The sequence below is a fragment of the Notechis scutatus genome, chromosome 4 (genome assembly GCF_049901735.1).
Source record: "Notechis scutatus isolate UNSWTSFEM ecotype Mainland chromosome 4, rNotScu1.2, whole genome shotgun sequence".
NCBI classification, from domain to species: domain Eukaryota; kingdom Metazoa; phylum Chordata; class Lepidosauria; order Squamata; family Elapidae; genus Notechis; species Notechis scutatus.
This window is the reverse complement of record NC_142012.1, coordinates 23,092,542-23,109,678: the sequence shown is the minus strand read 5'-3', so window position 1 is coordinate 23,109,678 and position 17,137 is coordinate 23,092,542. Positions and strand designations below refer to the sequence as shown.

Below are 17,137 nucleotides of genomic sequence, written 5' to 3'. Positions count from 1 at the left end.
TTATTCAGGTGTCAAAGCAAACACTTGTATTGTTGTTAATACCTCTGTGATACAGCCTGTAACTAAACACTTAATTGTTAGAACAATTAATCAGTGGAACAACTTAACTTGCCTCCAGAAGCTGTAAATGTTCCAACATGGAAGTTTCTAAGAAGAGATTGGATAACCATTTGTCTGAAGTGGTGTAGGGTTTCCTGCCTAAGCAGGGGAATGGACTAGAAGACCTCCAAAGTCCCTTCCAACTCTGTTAATCTAATCTGATGTAAACTTCCAAGGTCCCTTCCAACTCTGTTATTCTGTTACTTTCATTAATATTCATCCTCATTTTTTTCTTCTGATTAATTATGCACCAACAAATCATTCCTGACTCTTAGCAACCAGATACATTTTTTCTGTTAAACATTGCAAATATTTTACTTCAATTATTTATAGTTCACTTTTCAACCACATGGCTTCCTAAGACATTTAACAATGACTAAAGCATAAAATAAGCTAGAATAAAACTGTAGAACTTCATTGAAAGTTTTTAAAATAGCCAAATTAATCAGCATTAGAATTTAGTCAACAGCCAGTTTTTCAAGGCAGAACAATTAGCTTTGATATAATCAAACAATCAGCAAGCTCCAAAACTAATCGGCATAAAGCAAAGAGTTTGTTACAGAGAACACAAACAGATAGGAGAAAGAAGTAACTAAAATTAGAGTGGGGATAAATAGGGAGCTGTATTCTGATGGTAACAGACAGCAATCAATCTTTAGTAAATTATTGGTATGTCATGAAGATTCCTAACTAGCTATGCCTGTCATATGTCTTAAAGACATAAACTAAGGATGAACCTAGAGCCTGGTCAAGCTATGTCATCAACTATTTGAAAACTGCTGGGATCTTACCAATAAGATTAATAATTTCTATTCTGTTCTGCCTTACAGTGAACCTAATAATTTTTGTTGGCTGGCTTACTTTTTGTCTTTTGTTATTGTAAATAATGTCTCATTTTATTTCTAAAAACTTTATAGTGCTATGTCTGATTTTGATTTTGATAGTATGATTTCCACACTATCCATACTAAACTATGTTATTGTTGCTTTTTATGAGTCATTGACCACTTTGGATATCTAACTACATATTATACATAATTAAATTATTCAATGATATAAGCTTTTAGCACAAAGAAGAGTTTGTGGTTGAGTGTCATATTATTACCAGAAAATCAATTTCGCAGATAGCACCTATTGTATATCTATCCAAAGAATCAGGAAGCAGGTTTTGCAAAGAGGAGAGAGGGAGACATGGTTGACAAGAGATTGGAATCGGACATATACTATTATAACTTCTTGTTCATAAACATGCCACAACCACCCATTAACAGCAAGCTAATCATATCACCAAATATAGTGCATATAAACTCCACAACAGCAGTTCTACAGAAAAGCATACCTATTTGCCTGCGTTCAGGGGGCAGCTGGACAGCTGTCTGATCAGCAAATCTGCAAAGAATCATATGCTCCTAAAACAAAACACACACACACACAAAAGGACACATTTTTTTTTACTCTACAAAAAAGAATTATTTTAATAGAAGTATCTAAAAAAGAAGGTTTAGCTGTAGTTCTATTAAAAATTATTATCATAAGGGTTTGGGTTATACTTTTGGATTATACTGAAAGTCAATGAAAGGAAGCAAGAGAAAGTTAATCCAATGTTCCTCTGACTCAGTCAAAACTAGACACAGCTACTATAATTCCAAATGAAAACTGCACTTCTCCATTGGCAAATACTCTTTGGAAAAGGTTGCTTCAGGAAACATATCCTGGACTGTATTTTGGTCTCTTTGCTTTTACTATTAAAGCATTAAATGACTTTGGCCCAGTTGTAATGCCTTCTGTGTTATTATTTTGTGCCTTCTCCTCCATTATTCCTGACTCTTGGATAGGCATACTACTCTGAGATTGAGTACAAGGCTCCCAGATTAATTCATAACACTGTACTTTTATACCATGAGCTTTTGAAGTTTTGATTTGTTTGGTTATTAAACTCTACCAATAAGAGATTAACCTTCTTTCTAGAGTCTGGAACTGAGATTCATTAATGCCAGTTACATGCTGTAACTGATTGGATACATTGTGCATAACATGCTTCCTGCAGAGAAGATATTAGAAGTGGGTATATGTAGGGTCTACTCTATTAAATGAAAAGATAAAAGATTGATGCCATGATAGCATAAGTATTATTTTTATTTTTTAAACTTATATTTTATTTTGTGGAACACCTGTTATTTTTTGTTCTTAAAACTACGCCGTTTGAAACTACATTGATTTAGGTATGAATTATTGGCCCTGAGACTGGCACAGACAGAATTTGAAACCAGTAAATTAAGAGGGAAATGTATTGGAAATATAGGCATAGGAAGACATATAAATAATCCTACAAAAATGGTGCCAGGCTTTGAACTACCACATCAGCAATGGACAATTCTGAATAGAATTAGCACCTCATATGGCTTCTGTCAGGATTCTCTGTATAAATGGAACATAGTATTCTTCCCTCAGTATGACTGCAGGGTCCCACATCAAACTGTAGATCACATCATGACCGGCTGTAAGCAAGGGAGCATATACCGGTCCAGTATCTGATTTTTTAAAATATAAATGATGCTGTGCTTCAATGATTAGATGGCCTAGATATTGATATTTGAACTTAGATCTTTTTAACATTTATATTTTATTGTGTTTTACTAATCTAGGTGAAATGTTAATATATATTGCTAGTCCCTGTATGAAATGGAAGGTAGGCAGGCGCGTATGCTATATGGTCGGGCTTAGTTTTTGGGGAGGAAAATAAAGGGAAAAAATTCTGCCTCTGCCTACCAGCATCCATCGGTATTCATCTGGCTAGCATCCTGTCAGGGTGTGAGAGAGTTGAGGGCTGTTTGGAAACTGAAACAGTATTTGCTGTGTGAGCAAGAAAGAGACAGCAAAGAGCCTAGGTGTAGCTTAGCTCAATTGTTCTGTACTAAAGCTGCTTGTGCTGTGAAATTAAACTGAAACTCCTCTCTTCTGCTTGTGTTTTGCATTTGGAATAGATTTCTTTTCAGGTGGAGAGGGCGAGTAGAACTCAGCATCACAGCTTGTTAATAATAATAATATAGGAAATACTAATGCTCTGATGGTCATTTGAAAAATCCTTTCTTAGTGAGCACCTAGAAGTCAAGAGGAACATACATGCCAAATTTCAAGTTTGTAGGCTTTACGGTTCTGGAGATTTTGTGATGATGCGTGAATGGTATTTCCATAACATAACATAACATAACATAACATAACATAACATAACATAACATAACATAACATAACATAACATTACATTACATTACATTCTTAGTCTGATTCACAGACAAACACAATACAGAAGCCTGATGAGGGCAGATAAGATTCTGCCGAAACGTTGCTACAACTTTAAAAGCACAACTACAATGACGTGGGAAAATACCCGAACAAAGCTGAATACCATACATGTAAGTACCCGTGAAAACTTTATTTATATATATATATATATATATATATATATATATATATATATATATATATATATATATATATATATATATATATATATATATATATATATATATATGTTTTCTGAGGTTCTCATGGGTATTTGTATGTGGATCTTTGGTTATTCGGGTTTTCTCCCGCGTAAGATTCAAAGTATCTAGGCAACGTTTCGGCGAGGTCCCACTCGCCATCTTCAGGCTGGTGCTTTCGGCTTAGTGCCAGTGCAAGCAGTGTGTGACCGGAGCTGCCATCTCTCTATATATACAAGTGGTGGGGGATGGTGTGCTGGGCTGGTTGGCTGTGCTGCAGCCTCTTGATTGGTTGATGGAGTTGATGTTGGTATAATGGGCTGTGTAATGGCCTTTTGTTGTAGAGATATCCTGGATCTTGTGCTGTCATCTCCTGGGTCGTTAGCCTCTTGTGTTTTAACGGCTTGGGTAATGGGTTGTGTGATGGGCTTGTGAGTTCTTTTGTTGTGGTATCCTGGGTCTTGTGTTGTAATCTCCTGGGTCGTTTGTGTTTTGATCTCTTTTCGATTAGTCTCCTGTGTAGTAACAGCTTGGGTAATGGGTTGTGTGATGACCTTGTGAGATTTATTGCTGTGGTATCCTTGGTCTTGTGCTGTGATATCCTGGGTCATTTGCTGTGTTGTGACTTCTTGAGTTCTTGAGGTGTAATTTCTTGAGTTTTCTGATGTGATGTCCTGAGCGGGTGGCTGTGATGTAGCATTTTGGGTTTTTAATATGGCTTTGAGTTTGGGGTCTGGGTCTGTGTTCGTTTGGCTTCGAGTTCGTGGTCGTGCCACATCTTCATGGTGGGGGTCAGTTCGCTTCATGTATGGTTCAGAGGAGTTTGAAGTGGGTAGTGATGCAGCTGCAGTGCGGCTTCTGGTCTGTGGTCGTGTCTCATCTTCTGTGTGGGTGTGAGTCTGATTTTTACGTGGAAGTGTGGTGGTGGCATCTTGTGTGGCCCTCATGGATGTGGGTCTGGTGTCATTTATCATGTTGGGTACTCGTCTGTTCATGAAGATGGCGAGTGGGCCCTCGCCGAAACGTTGCCTAGATACTTTGAATCTTACGCGGGAGAAAACCCGAATAACCAAAGATCCACATATATATATACATATACATATACATATATACATATACATATATACATATACATATATATATACATATATACATATACATATACATATACATATACATATACATATACATACATACATACATACATACATACATACATATATATATATATATATATATATATATATATATATATATATATATATATAGTATTCATATATATATATGGTATTCATATATATATATATATGGTATTCATATATATATATATATGGTATTCATATATATATATATGGTATTCACCTGTGAAACGACTGTGAAAGTCAGACTCACAGACTCACACTATACAGAAGCCTGATGATGGCAGATGAGATTCTAACAGTGTAATTCAAAACAGAATTAAATAGAATTTGTTTTTCCTACCATTGGCAGAAATAACACTAAATAGCTATTTTCAATTCTAAATGTCTGGGAAACAGAAGATAAATGTAATATTTAGAAAAATGCCATAATTGGAATAAAGCCTCCCTAAATGCATTAATGGCTTTATGCTGTGTAAAGGATATTCCCTCTTAGGAAACATTGGCTTAAGTGAGAAAACTGGTTATTTAAACTAAGATTCTCTATGCATGAAAAAAAAGTTTTATTGTCTGGATATTTATCCCCTTAATGGAACAAAATCGTTTTATTAAGTTGTACAGCAGGTTTTCCTAAATTCTCTGGTACCCTCCACATACATACATGATATCACATAGTTCATGCTCTAAGTGTAGAAAAACTGGTTGAATGCCTCTATTTCCAAGTGTATATATTAAGATGAGTCAAATGTTGCATTATTTTTAATGTAAACAGAGAGACCTCTTTATTTGAAAGGCCTGTAAATGGAAAAAATGGTAATGAATGGTTAATCATCCCATCATTTTTCCCTTGCTCCTCTTTTCTAAAAAGCACTGTTCTATATTACATATATGTGCATTTAATATTTAAGTACAGATTTATCGGGCGTATAACACGCACTTTTTTCCCCCTGAAAATAGGGGGCAAATGATGTATGCGTGTTATACGCCGATATAATGTTAAGAAGCCTTCGGTGAATGCTGCTGGGATCGGGATCAAGGACACAAATGAAAGAAGGGGAGGGAGGAAGCAACCGAAGCCTGTCCTTCTCTCTGGGTCAGCTCTCTCAGTTGCTCTCTCGCTCCTCCACCAGCACAGGAAGAAACTGCTTCAAAGAAGCGGGGGGCTTTTCCTGTCGCTCTCCCCCCCCCCCACCCCGTCCGCCCGCCCGCCCGCCCGCAGTGCTCCGCTCTGCCTGCCTGCCTGCCTTCGTTAATGGTTGAATCGGAACAGCTTCGGCTGAGTAAAAGAGGCGAATAGTTATTATTCTCAGCCGAAGCTGCTCCCAAACAACCAGAAACTAAGGCAGGCAGGCAGAATTTTTTAAATTTTTTTTCCTGAAATTTCCCCTTAAAATGAAGATGCGTGTTATACGCCAGTGCGTGTTATACGCCGATAAATACGGTAATCTTATTTAGTGATACAAAAAAATTTCTATAAGGAAATTCATATAATCTCAGTGATAACAATCACTTCTTTACTCTGGTTGTTGTTACTACAATTTTGAACAAACAAATTAATAGATATAAATGCTTTTAGTTTCATTTGATAAATTAAAAAAAAACAGGTTGGGATCAACTATGGAATGTGTGACAATGTCTAGCCACCAATTTGGCTTTATAGGGATAATTAAAAGCATATCAATCCAAACTGAAAGGGTTCTCATTAGTGCTGATACAACCAAGTTATAAGATAAAAACTTGGAATTGAGATACCATCTGGTATAGATTCACATAAAATGCTACAAATAAATTGGACTGATTTTGAAATGTCTTCCTGGCACAAATGACCTTTTATTTAAAAAAAAACCTGTTGCACATTTATGAAAACAATCTGTTTCTTAGAACCTGTAATGTTTCATTATGACACATCTTCAGAATTTGCTATTTTCTTATCATTGCAGTATTCAATGAACTCAATGAAAGAAGCATTTTCAGAAATTTAAGAAGTGGAAAAATATACTGCACCCATGATAGAAAAAAAGTTTTAAAATAATTTACATTAGTAATTTTTAGTTTTATTTTTTTACTGGTGTGATACTGTACTTCTAGTCCAAACAGGCGGGAAATAAAATGTTGTCAATACACAAAAATAAAGGTAAAATGTAGTCTTTATATCTTTTTTAAAAAAATCTCAGAACATGTTGAGGTTATAGACATGGCCATTGAAGTGAATATCTGTAGAAAATTACTTTTGTAAATAAAATGCCTCTTAAGTGGTTTCATCTAAATAAATGTTCAGAATAATTTAATAAATTATGAAAATATTTAATCCTGTTTTTCGTCTTGCTTTCTTAGTTGTGAATTAAAAACATGTTCTATATGAATTATTGATTTAAGCAGTGGCATGTATTAGCTCTCAGTATTTCTCAGACATTTTGTTAGGTAAGGTGTTATGAATTGAGTCCGTGAGTCCTTATAGAAGATGCAATATAGCAGGATGTGAACTTTTTTCAATGGCCCATTGTCCACAGGAGCACAGTTTCAGTTCATATGGTATTTTTCAATATCGGCCTTCCAACACTGCTGTGGGAAGTGTGTTGCAGCGCACCAAGGTTAATGCCCGTTGGATCTGTGGGATGGTTATTTGATACAAATATCTCAAATATCTTTAAAAGACCCTTTGAGAGCTGTAGGCAACAAAATTTCATTTTAATATATGCTGATTAGTATACATTCTAAAGTTGTTCTAAGTGTAAGTCTAAAAGGGAGATTATTAATATGTTATATATTCAGCTCTTTAAATAAGAATTTGACGTACAACTCCAAATTCTGTAGTATCAAATTGAGAAATACTTATTAAGAAACTATCACTGTCCAATTTCAATCTGGAGAGAAGACCAGGAGGGAAAGAACAAAACCATATGGAAGCATATGGAAAATGGTTGTTAAAACAGGAAACTGTTTCAAAGATGCACAGATCTGTATCTGGCCTAATACTACTGGATGGGCTCAAACTGCCTCCAGACGTATTTAACATAACTTAGAAGACATTAGAAAGAAACTTCCCATTTGACAGCTATTCTTTGTACATACAATTGATGGATGAATATAGTTTTTTTAATACCAAAATGAAGGGGTTTTTTGGCCTATGTTTTAAATTATTAATAGCTCTTCTAAACTCTATTTTATGACCTGCCTTAGAGATTCTTGGATTTGAAAAACAAGATAAGAAAATAAATTAAAAATAAATTTATATTTACTAAATTTGTATTCCATTAGTAAAAGGAGAACAAGACATGTGCATTTTAAAGTTTGCTATTTTGATAAGTTTTTAATGGGAGATTTTTTTTACAGTAAAACTAAACTAAACAAGAAAGATAAACACAATGAAATTCTAAACCCAAACTTTATCTTTTCCTTACCTTGTATGACAGCACTTTCTTGAACTGATGGCTATAACAGAAAAGAAGATCTTATTTTAAATGCTAAACAAATTTTTAATCAAGTGATTATGTTGTTGCACCTATAGTAATATAAGAGAGAAGCACCCAAAACATGTTTTATTTAGTATACTATCCTTTAAAAATGGATCCGTAGTTCAGTTTGTTTTTAACTATGTTGCACTCTTAAAAACTTAGATTGGAAATATTCCTGAAAAAACAAGAATACTTTAGAATAGTTACACATATTGCCTTATCTCTCCATAGCTATACATACATGATAACATCTGCAAAAATACATTCCCCAAAAATTGCAACAGAAGAGTCTGGAGAGGAAAATTAGAAAACCAAAGTGAAATGGTTGGCTATGCAAATGGTGTTGACAGGAAAAAATGGTTTGGGGGGGACCATAATCTGAATTATCTAAATAATGGACTGTTGGCATAAGGCCTAACAACTTTCAAGATGTGGTAAAAAATTACTTTGAATACATGTTTGATTAGAAGGGCTTTAAAACAGAATCCTTGGGTGAGATGGGTTAAAAATGTGAATATTTCTAGCTCAGTTAAATATGTATGTGCTGTAGAAGAAACAGAAGCAGTAAAGTGTTCACTCCTGTGTACAAATCCAAGTGAATCAACATGGCAATGCTATGGAGACCATCTTGATTAAAATAAGTGGAGGAATAAATATGCTTAGAGGGTTCTGCAAAGCACCATGAAGCGATATATAAGTCTATTGTTATTCTTCTTTTGGGTATCTCCAAACGTCTGTTGATTCAAAGAGAAAATGTGAACAACTTCTTTTAAAATAAATCTCAAATCTTTTAAAGAATAATAATAGGATTTCAACCATCCAGACATCTGTTGGGAGACTATGTTCATTCCAGAAGTTTCTTTACTTGTCTTAGTAACAGATTTTTTTTTCTTCAGAGGGAAGAAGCACTTTCCAAGTTCATACCAACCAATAAAAATTTTTCAGGAAATAAAAGTAGGAGAACATGGAAGAAAATGACCGTGTAATGTTGGGGTTCTTAATTTTAAGGGAAATTAAAGCTTAATATGATCAAATAGGAAATATCTCAGTAATAACACTACACGTGGAAAACATTTTCAAATAGTAGTTGCAAAGAAATGAAGTGTAAATGAGGAGTGTGACATGACTGAAAGAAAAAGGGCAATGTAGTTTTATGCTGCCTCAACAGAAGATAATTTCCAAATAGCAGGAAGGAATATTTTGCCATATTATACACTGGTCCAACCACACTTTAAATATTGTACCTAGTTCTAGGCATCACACTTGAAGAAAGAACGAGAAGGAATGATCAGAGGATCTCCTAAGCCTCCTACGAAATTTAGAAGAAATTAGTCTTGTATAGCTTTGAGAGGACAATGGAAGGATAGCGTGCACTCTTTGTACACATGAAAATACATCACAAAGAGAGACAAGGATCTGTTGGTTCTGATTGCAGGACCCAGATGAACAGATTTAAGTTACCAGAAGGTAGAATCCAACTGAAAGTTAGAAAAAAGTTTTTTTTTCCAAAAATAAGACCAGTGAGCTACACTGGATTTCTTCAAGTGGAAGTCAGATAGACATTTATTGGGATGCTTCAACTGAGATTTCACCACTGAGTTGGGGTTCTGTGAGTTGGGACTGTGTATTGCTTTTCTACACACCACACCACTAGTAACTTGTATTTTTCTTAAGTAAAAACAAGCTGAAATACTTTGATATAATTTGTAAGCAACTTTAAACGTTTTAAAATGCCAGCTGCTAAACATAATGCTTGGATTTTCTGTTTTCTCTATTATGTGAGAAAGCTTTACCCTCGTACCCAAAATGCAGTTTCAGATGTTTGATAAAATGGTATACATTTTAACATATTGGAAAAGCAACTGACCTTTGTGGAAATGCAAATTTGGATGTATTCTGTATGAAACCGTAACAGCAAGGAGAGATAACAAATGCTGCACCAACTTTAACACAGTGTCCAATGACCATGTCTGTTGCCACTCCACAAGCATGCAATGCCACCTGAAAAAAACCCCAAATATTTATTTTATTTGTTCAATTTCTATGGCCTCTCATCTCAATAATGACTCATATATGAGTGGAATATACTGCCCCACTAGTAAACGTCCATGAAAAGCTTTCCATTTATATTCCACAAAATTAGAGGGTACACTGAGCATATTGGAGCGTGCATGAATAAGAGAGGGAAGAGTCCCACAGTGTCAGTGATAAATGTTTTCATGAATGAAAGCATATAAAGAATACTGCTCATTAAGGAACCAATCATTCCCATGTCATTTTCTCAGCAGCTGAGTTATCTACTGGAACATCGGCTCTCATTGTGTTTTTATTAGTCATACTCAGATTAGAAAAAATGTTATAGAAGTTGACATGAGAATGAATGTCAACATGTACTCAAATTAAATAATGAGAGTAATCAAGCCAACATGGAGCAATTGCTATTCCAACCATTGACCAAAATTCTACAAATTTAGCAAAATAAACCTATTTCCTCAAACCTGTTTAGACTTAGGCTTAGATTTGGTTGGTAACATAAGATATCATGAACCCCTCCCCCTCCCCCTGAAGTGTATACTGCACTTTTGTACTTTACAACAGTGGTCCCCAACCTTTTTTGTGCCACGGCCCGGTACTGGCATCACAAAATGATCCGCGCCCGGTACCGGCATCAGCATGCATGACAAGGCAAGGCGAGCCGAGCGACCGGCCAGCTAGCCGTCCCCGCTTCTCCCCGCCACCTTCAACTCCTCCTTTGTACCTTTGTCGATGGGCTTCGCTTTGGGACGGCTTCGGGACAGTTGCTCGGCTCGCCTTGCCTTGGGTGCTGAAAGAATCTCGTGCCTTAGTTTCGCTCAAGCCCCCCACTTCGATGAAACTAAGGCGCAAGGATTCCTTCAGGACCCAAACACCGCTTTCCACCGGAAAAGCTCACCCAGAAGCACTTTCTCATCAAACAAGATGGCGGCGCCCAGCAAACCAGCGGCCCGGTAGGAAATGTTCCACGGACTGGTACCGGTCCACGGCCCGGTGGTTGGGGACCCCTGCTTTACAAGTTATGTTTCATCTAATTTGTAAGAAAAGAATTTCCTAATGGTAGTTCTTGAGTACATTATTATTGGGACCAGAATCGCTTTTGCTAAGCAGGGCAACGTTGTATGACTGCATCACTTAGCATGGTTTTAAATGGTTTTAATCTGCTTTAATAGTTCTTTAGCTACCAAAGGCAGCAGAGATATAGCTCTGTACAATGAGCATAATGTTGGAGAATCAATAATTTCATAGCAATTCCTTTCTGAATTTTGAATTTAAAAGTTTGAAATTTCATAGTTACAATACCAAAATAGCTTACCCCAATATTAAAACTTCCTTTAAAATTGTCCATATTTGCTTGGATGAACCAAATATTATGTAATCCTAATTCATCACTTCTTTTTTCAGCACATATGAGTGACTGTTCTTTATTTTCTACCAAAATTATCTACATTAAAAAAGAAAAAATAATAATCTTGGTCAATTTTTGGATTAAAAAAGCAACACGTATATATTTACAATCAAAAGACTGAAGCGCTTGCACAAACTTTCCTTGAACAGAAATGTTTCCATTATAAACATAAGCGAAAGACAATTAATCTTGACCTGAAATAGTTCTTTTAAAAATGCATTGTTCTGGGCATGTCACAAAAATCAGATACATCATTTAACTAAAATCTCACTGTTTTCATAGTGAAAAATTGTACTAATTCTAAATAATGGATTTTCTAACCTAATACTGATACAGCAATATATCTATAATGGTGGCCCCTCCAGTTCAAAAAGGACAGTGTGTTTCCTAAGGTTAAAGGGCTAAGGAATATTCTAGTTGCAGTTCTCAGAACTCAGAATTTATTCTTGTGTGCAGTTATTATTCTGCAGTGCATCCAAAACCATTGTAATAAACACAGTATAAGTGCCAAACCTCCAAAGGTTTTATCCGGTTAGTTTATAAAAATAAAGGGTAGATGTTTGCTAGTTACTATATATACTGTCTTTCATATCAAACATCCATGACCACATTAATACCAGATGGTCTCAGTTAAGATCTATTTCACATTTTGCAGAACTTTGCGACTGCAGTTCCCAAAATAATTTGTAAGCAGGCCTCTTTGGTTCATTGTCAAGCATTTGGAAAGAAGCTGTTTTTTTCAAGTTCACTTGCAGGCTTCGTTGTGTTGAAATGATCAGCATAAATTTCCAAGGGAAAATCTCTCTGAGGCTCAACACGGAGTCATATCATTCATATAGAAGCGGCACAATTCTGTGAACTAGTAACTAAATCATACTATTTCTCAGATAACACTTCCATATTTTAGGATATTGAATAACAACAGAGATTTATATTTTTAAAAAACTGAGGTTTTTTTTTTACAGTGTTACAAAACTATTACATGCTTTCCATTACGGTAAAAGTTTTAAAAAAATTAAACTGGAATCAAGATTTCCAGTTTGCCAACAGGTTTGAGATTATGTAAAGTTCTGGAATGGACTAGGCTATAAGCTAAAGTATATTCAGGCAATTGCTTTAGCTTTTTTATTAGATTTATATAAATTTATGTAAAAGTTTTACAAAGTATCATGTAGGATACACAATGATTTGAAGCGGTACTAATAGCAAATTAGAATGTATCAGAGAAAGGTCCAACTTAAATTTAATAAAGCACAACATAAAGGAAGGACACTGACTCAAGTCAAGATGTTAAAGGGCACAAAAGGAAAAAACAACAACAACTAATGTCCCAAAGCTGCTCCTCCAAAAGGCAACTGGACTTTCATGGTTTTTTTCCCCCCCTGAAAGCATTTCACTTTTCATCAAAGAAGCTTCTTCAGTTCTCGGTGAGAAGTGAAACATTTTCAAGGAGAAAAAAAAAAAACCAAGAAAGTCCAATTGCCATATGGAAAAACACCTTTGGGACAACCATGACCTTTGGATAATTGAGAATCTCCAGACTTTTATAAGTAAGGTTTTAAAGCAGGGGTGTCCAACCTTTCACCTTCCCTGGGCCACATTAGAAGATGAAAATTTGGTTTGGGCCGCACATAATTAAATTAATTAAATTAAATAATTAAATTAAATTAAATTATTATTTATTATTTATTATTAATTATTTATTAAAAATTATTTATTTTTTATTTTATAATTTTCCGCCAAATTTTGCGGGGGAGGGGGAAGAAAGCTCGCCGCCTCGCGCCTACCTCTCCTCCTGCTAATGCAGCAGCGGTGGCGGCAGCGGCGGGGCAAAAGCAGCAGCGGCGGTGGCGGGGGGCAGAAGCAGCAGCGGCGGCGGGGGGCAGAAGCAGCAGCGGCGGCGGCGGTGGGGGCAGAAGCAGCAGCGGCGGCGGGGGGCAGAAGCAGCAGCGGCGGCGGCAGCGACGGCAACAGCAGGAGGTGGCGGGCGGGACTTTTGGGCTGCGGCTGCCCGCCTTTTCTGTTGCTCGCCTCACCCCGCCTCACGCCTACCTCTCCTCCTGCAAATGCAGCAGCGGTGGCGGCGGGGACAGAAGCAGCAGCGGCGGCGGCAGAAGCAGCAGCGGTGGCGGCGGCAACAGCAGGAGGTGGCGAGGCGGGACTTTGGGCTGCGGCTGCCCGCCTTTTCTGTTGCTCGCCTCCCCCGCCTCACACCTGCCTCTCTCCTCCTCCTCACTGGATCTTTCATGAAGGTTGGTGTGGGCGTTGGGTCAGCATTACACGAGGCGACCTGGGCCGCATGCGGCCCGTGGGCCGCAGGTTGGACAAGCCTGTTTTAAAGCAATGGGTTTATCCTGCCCTCCTTCTCCAAAAAAAAAAAAAAAAGGACAACACTATGAGGAGACTTGACATCTGCACTAAAGTATATGAAGAGGCACCCTTAAAAAACAACTTGGCAGAATGTCTCCAAAAGGCAAGACAATAAACAATTCATTAAAATTACAACCAAAATGTGGATGCTCTCTAAACTCAGTTGCTTGCCCGCAGGTGTTTCACTACCCAACTAGGTAACATCATCAGTGCTATGGCATGTTCTGCCAGTGTTGTTGGAATTGTGTGGTTTTCTTCTCGGTAGTTCCTTGACAAATGCAGCAGAGCAGCAGTATTTTGTTATGCATATTGTATTTACATAGAGTCATAGATTGTTGCACCAGGTTGTGAGAGGACTGATCTCCAGTTTTATTAGAGAATCTTCTGAGCTTGTTCTAATATTGCTAATTAATTATTAAATTGATATCTTCCCACAATCAGCTGATCACTTATGGATAAAATCTTGTCATATTTAGGCTAACCTAAATGTTACCTTTGGTTTGGTCCTCCATATACTAATTTTGTTCTTTTTTACTCACTATCTATAGGAATTACTTTAAATGGGAACCATGAAGAAGTGTAAAAATATGTGTGGTCACAAACATAATTATTTTGTTATTTTTTAAAAATATAGAAAGATGGAATTTTCTTCATAGTATGATGACTTTTTTTTAGAAATAATGTTCTACAAACTTGGAGAATATTATTGTTGAAGGACATACATTATGATCAGTTATAAAAGATTATCCAGAAAAAAGTGACTAGGTACTTGAAAACATATTACTGTATATAAGCAGCCCTTACCTAATAGCATATTTCAAATTTTGAATTAGCAATATTTATTTTATTGGTACTTTACCTGGCACAGTGGTAATATATAACCAAGAACAATTCCAACATGGCCCTGTTCAAGACAAAAAATGAAGAAGTAAATCTTAATTTTATACAGCCACTATTTTACAATTGGGCGTGTGCTTGAAATAGAAAATATGCTTTATTTTGAACTTGGAAGAAATTAACACTACAGAAGTTCCAGAAGAATTTTTGATTAGCCATGGTTCGTCATAAAAAAATAATCTGGAATGTTCTGGTTATTTAAGGAAACAAAATCTGGAGGGATCCCAAAGTGATTTTACAGGATAAGTAAGGTAAGGTTGGTGTGCCTGGGACTTCTTCCTCTCCACACATCATCTTACTCTGGACTCCAAACCTTCTTCTCTTTCTTCCCCCAGACACCTGCAGTGCCTATATATTGGCCTGTGCACTTGTTCCTTCTGGCAATGATTTTTACTGTATATTTTCATATCACTTCTGCTCTAAATCTCAGAACAATCTCTGTCTCTGGAAAAAAAATAACACTTTTGCTCCATGTATGGATCAAGAGATGTATGCTTCAGCTTGGGCACAGAGTGGTACGGGTATGGAACATTTCGCATATCCTTATATGCAATATATTGCAACAAAATATCGATGCAGACATGAACCACTAATTAGTTTGCCTGTCTTGTAGGTTGGTGGTATGCTTGTATATGTGTATATGTGAAAAGTAATTGAGATTGCATTTTATACTACATTACCCCACCACTGCAAAAATCCACAATTACATCTCCAGGTTTAGCCAGTTTTGTCACTAAAGCAATTAGATTATTCAGTTGCTGCTGTTTCCTCAAAGCACGATCAGCAGACATCTTTCCTAAGAATGAGAAAAAGAAATATAAATTGACTGAGAAAAAAATGGTTCCTTTTTAGAATGAATTATTTAACCACTTATTCTGATTTGCAATTGATTTATTTTTTAAAGTTTAGTAGGAGTAGTTCGGATTTCATAGGGTCGAAAAAGGAGAAAAGAATAAACTTGCTGGAAATGGCTTGTACTACAAGTCAGCTTTCCAAGTAAGCTTAAGTTCTGTTGATTTCTCTGACATATCCGTGTAATTTTCTTTGCCAAAACAAAAGTAGTTTGCTACTGCATTGTTCCAAGATATCTACTGATTCCCAGTCTGCTCTACATCCTTCTGTAGAATCCCTACACAAGTTCTAAGTGTGATCCCGATTAGCGTTTTGAGATCCGGTAAAGTTGACAGAACTTCCTTCTCTCTACTACCCTGGTTTCATCTGACAATATAATCTGAATAATTGGCACACAAATAAGTTTATTTATGTGCTTTCGGTTTACTAAGGATTAAATGTCCGCCTCTGCTATTGTTGCTTCCTTATGCAACATTCAGAAAATGCACTACATGGCAGATTACAATATTTTCTATTTCATTTTTAAAAATAAATGTTTGTTCATCAAAATTAAGGTCCAGTTCACTTTGATTTCTTTTATTCAAGAAACCCACAATTAACAAGAAAACCAGAAATTATTTATCTCCAGCAGAGCTCGCACTCTACATAAGTTCTTTTTAATAGAAGCCAGGTTTTAGCTGTATCAAGGTTTGCATGAAGCACATAGTCTATACTTAATTATAAAAGTAATCCTCAAATTACTATCACAATTGAGCCCAAAATGCATGTTGCTAAGGAAAACATTTAAGTGAGTTTTGTCCCATTTTATGACCTTTCTTGCCACAGTTGTCAAATGAATCGCTGCAGCTGTTAAGCAAGCAATATGGTTGTTAAATGAATCTGGCTTCCCTATTGACTTTGCTTGTCAGAAGGTCACAAAAGGGGATCACATGACCCCAGGACACAGCAACAGTCATAAGTATGAACCAGTTGCCAAGTATCTGAATTTTGATCACTTGACCCTGGGGATGCTGCAATGGTCGTAAAATGTGAAGAACGGTTCTAAATCACTTTTTTGGTGCCATTATAACTCTGGTTTTGGTTTTTTTGCAATACATTTTTATTGTTTTCCACCACTACAAATCTTAGTTATATTTTTCAACAGCTTTTGATCAACATATATTATCATACATTTCCATCATTAATTCGTACATATCATTGATATATATTTCCTTTACTTGAAGTTATTATTGTTATTCATTTGTCTATCTGTTTACATATTGCATATCACTCTCTTGAGGTTCTCTTATAGTCATCTTTTCTAATTCTTATCTCTTTTTTCTAGCCACAAGTACCATCTATGCCAAACTGAGTAATATATATACTATTATCTTACATTTCTATTATCTATTCATACAAATCA

At 36.2% G+C, this 17,137-nt stretch overlaps 1 protein-coding gene across 4 annotated transcripts in view; it reads right to left on the bottom strand.

The window, feature by feature from the left end:
• Positions 1–17,137, bottom strand: part of GSTCD (glutathione S-transferase C-terminal domain containing) — a 42,014-nt gene that overhangs the window by 4,796 nt on the left and 20,081 nt on the right. For all 4 annotated transcript variants that reach the window (XM_087962927.1, XM_087962926.1, XM_026668649.2 and 1 more), the window contains 6 exons: positions 15,564–15,679; positions 14,846–14,890; positions 11,524–11,652; positions 10,042–10,175; positions 8,121–8,151; positions 1,438–1,507 (listed from right to left, as the gene is read on the bottom strand). In XM_087962927.1, the coding sequence (XP_087819053.1) occupies positions 1,438–1,507; positions 8,121–8,151; positions 10,042–10,175; positions 11,524–11,652; positions 14,846–14,890; positions 15,564–15,679 (525 nt within the window). The remainder of the gene's footprint in view (positions 1–1,437; positions 1,508–8,120; positions 8,152–10,041; positions 10,176–11,523; positions 11,653–14,845; positions 14,891–15,563; positions 15,680–17,137) is intronic.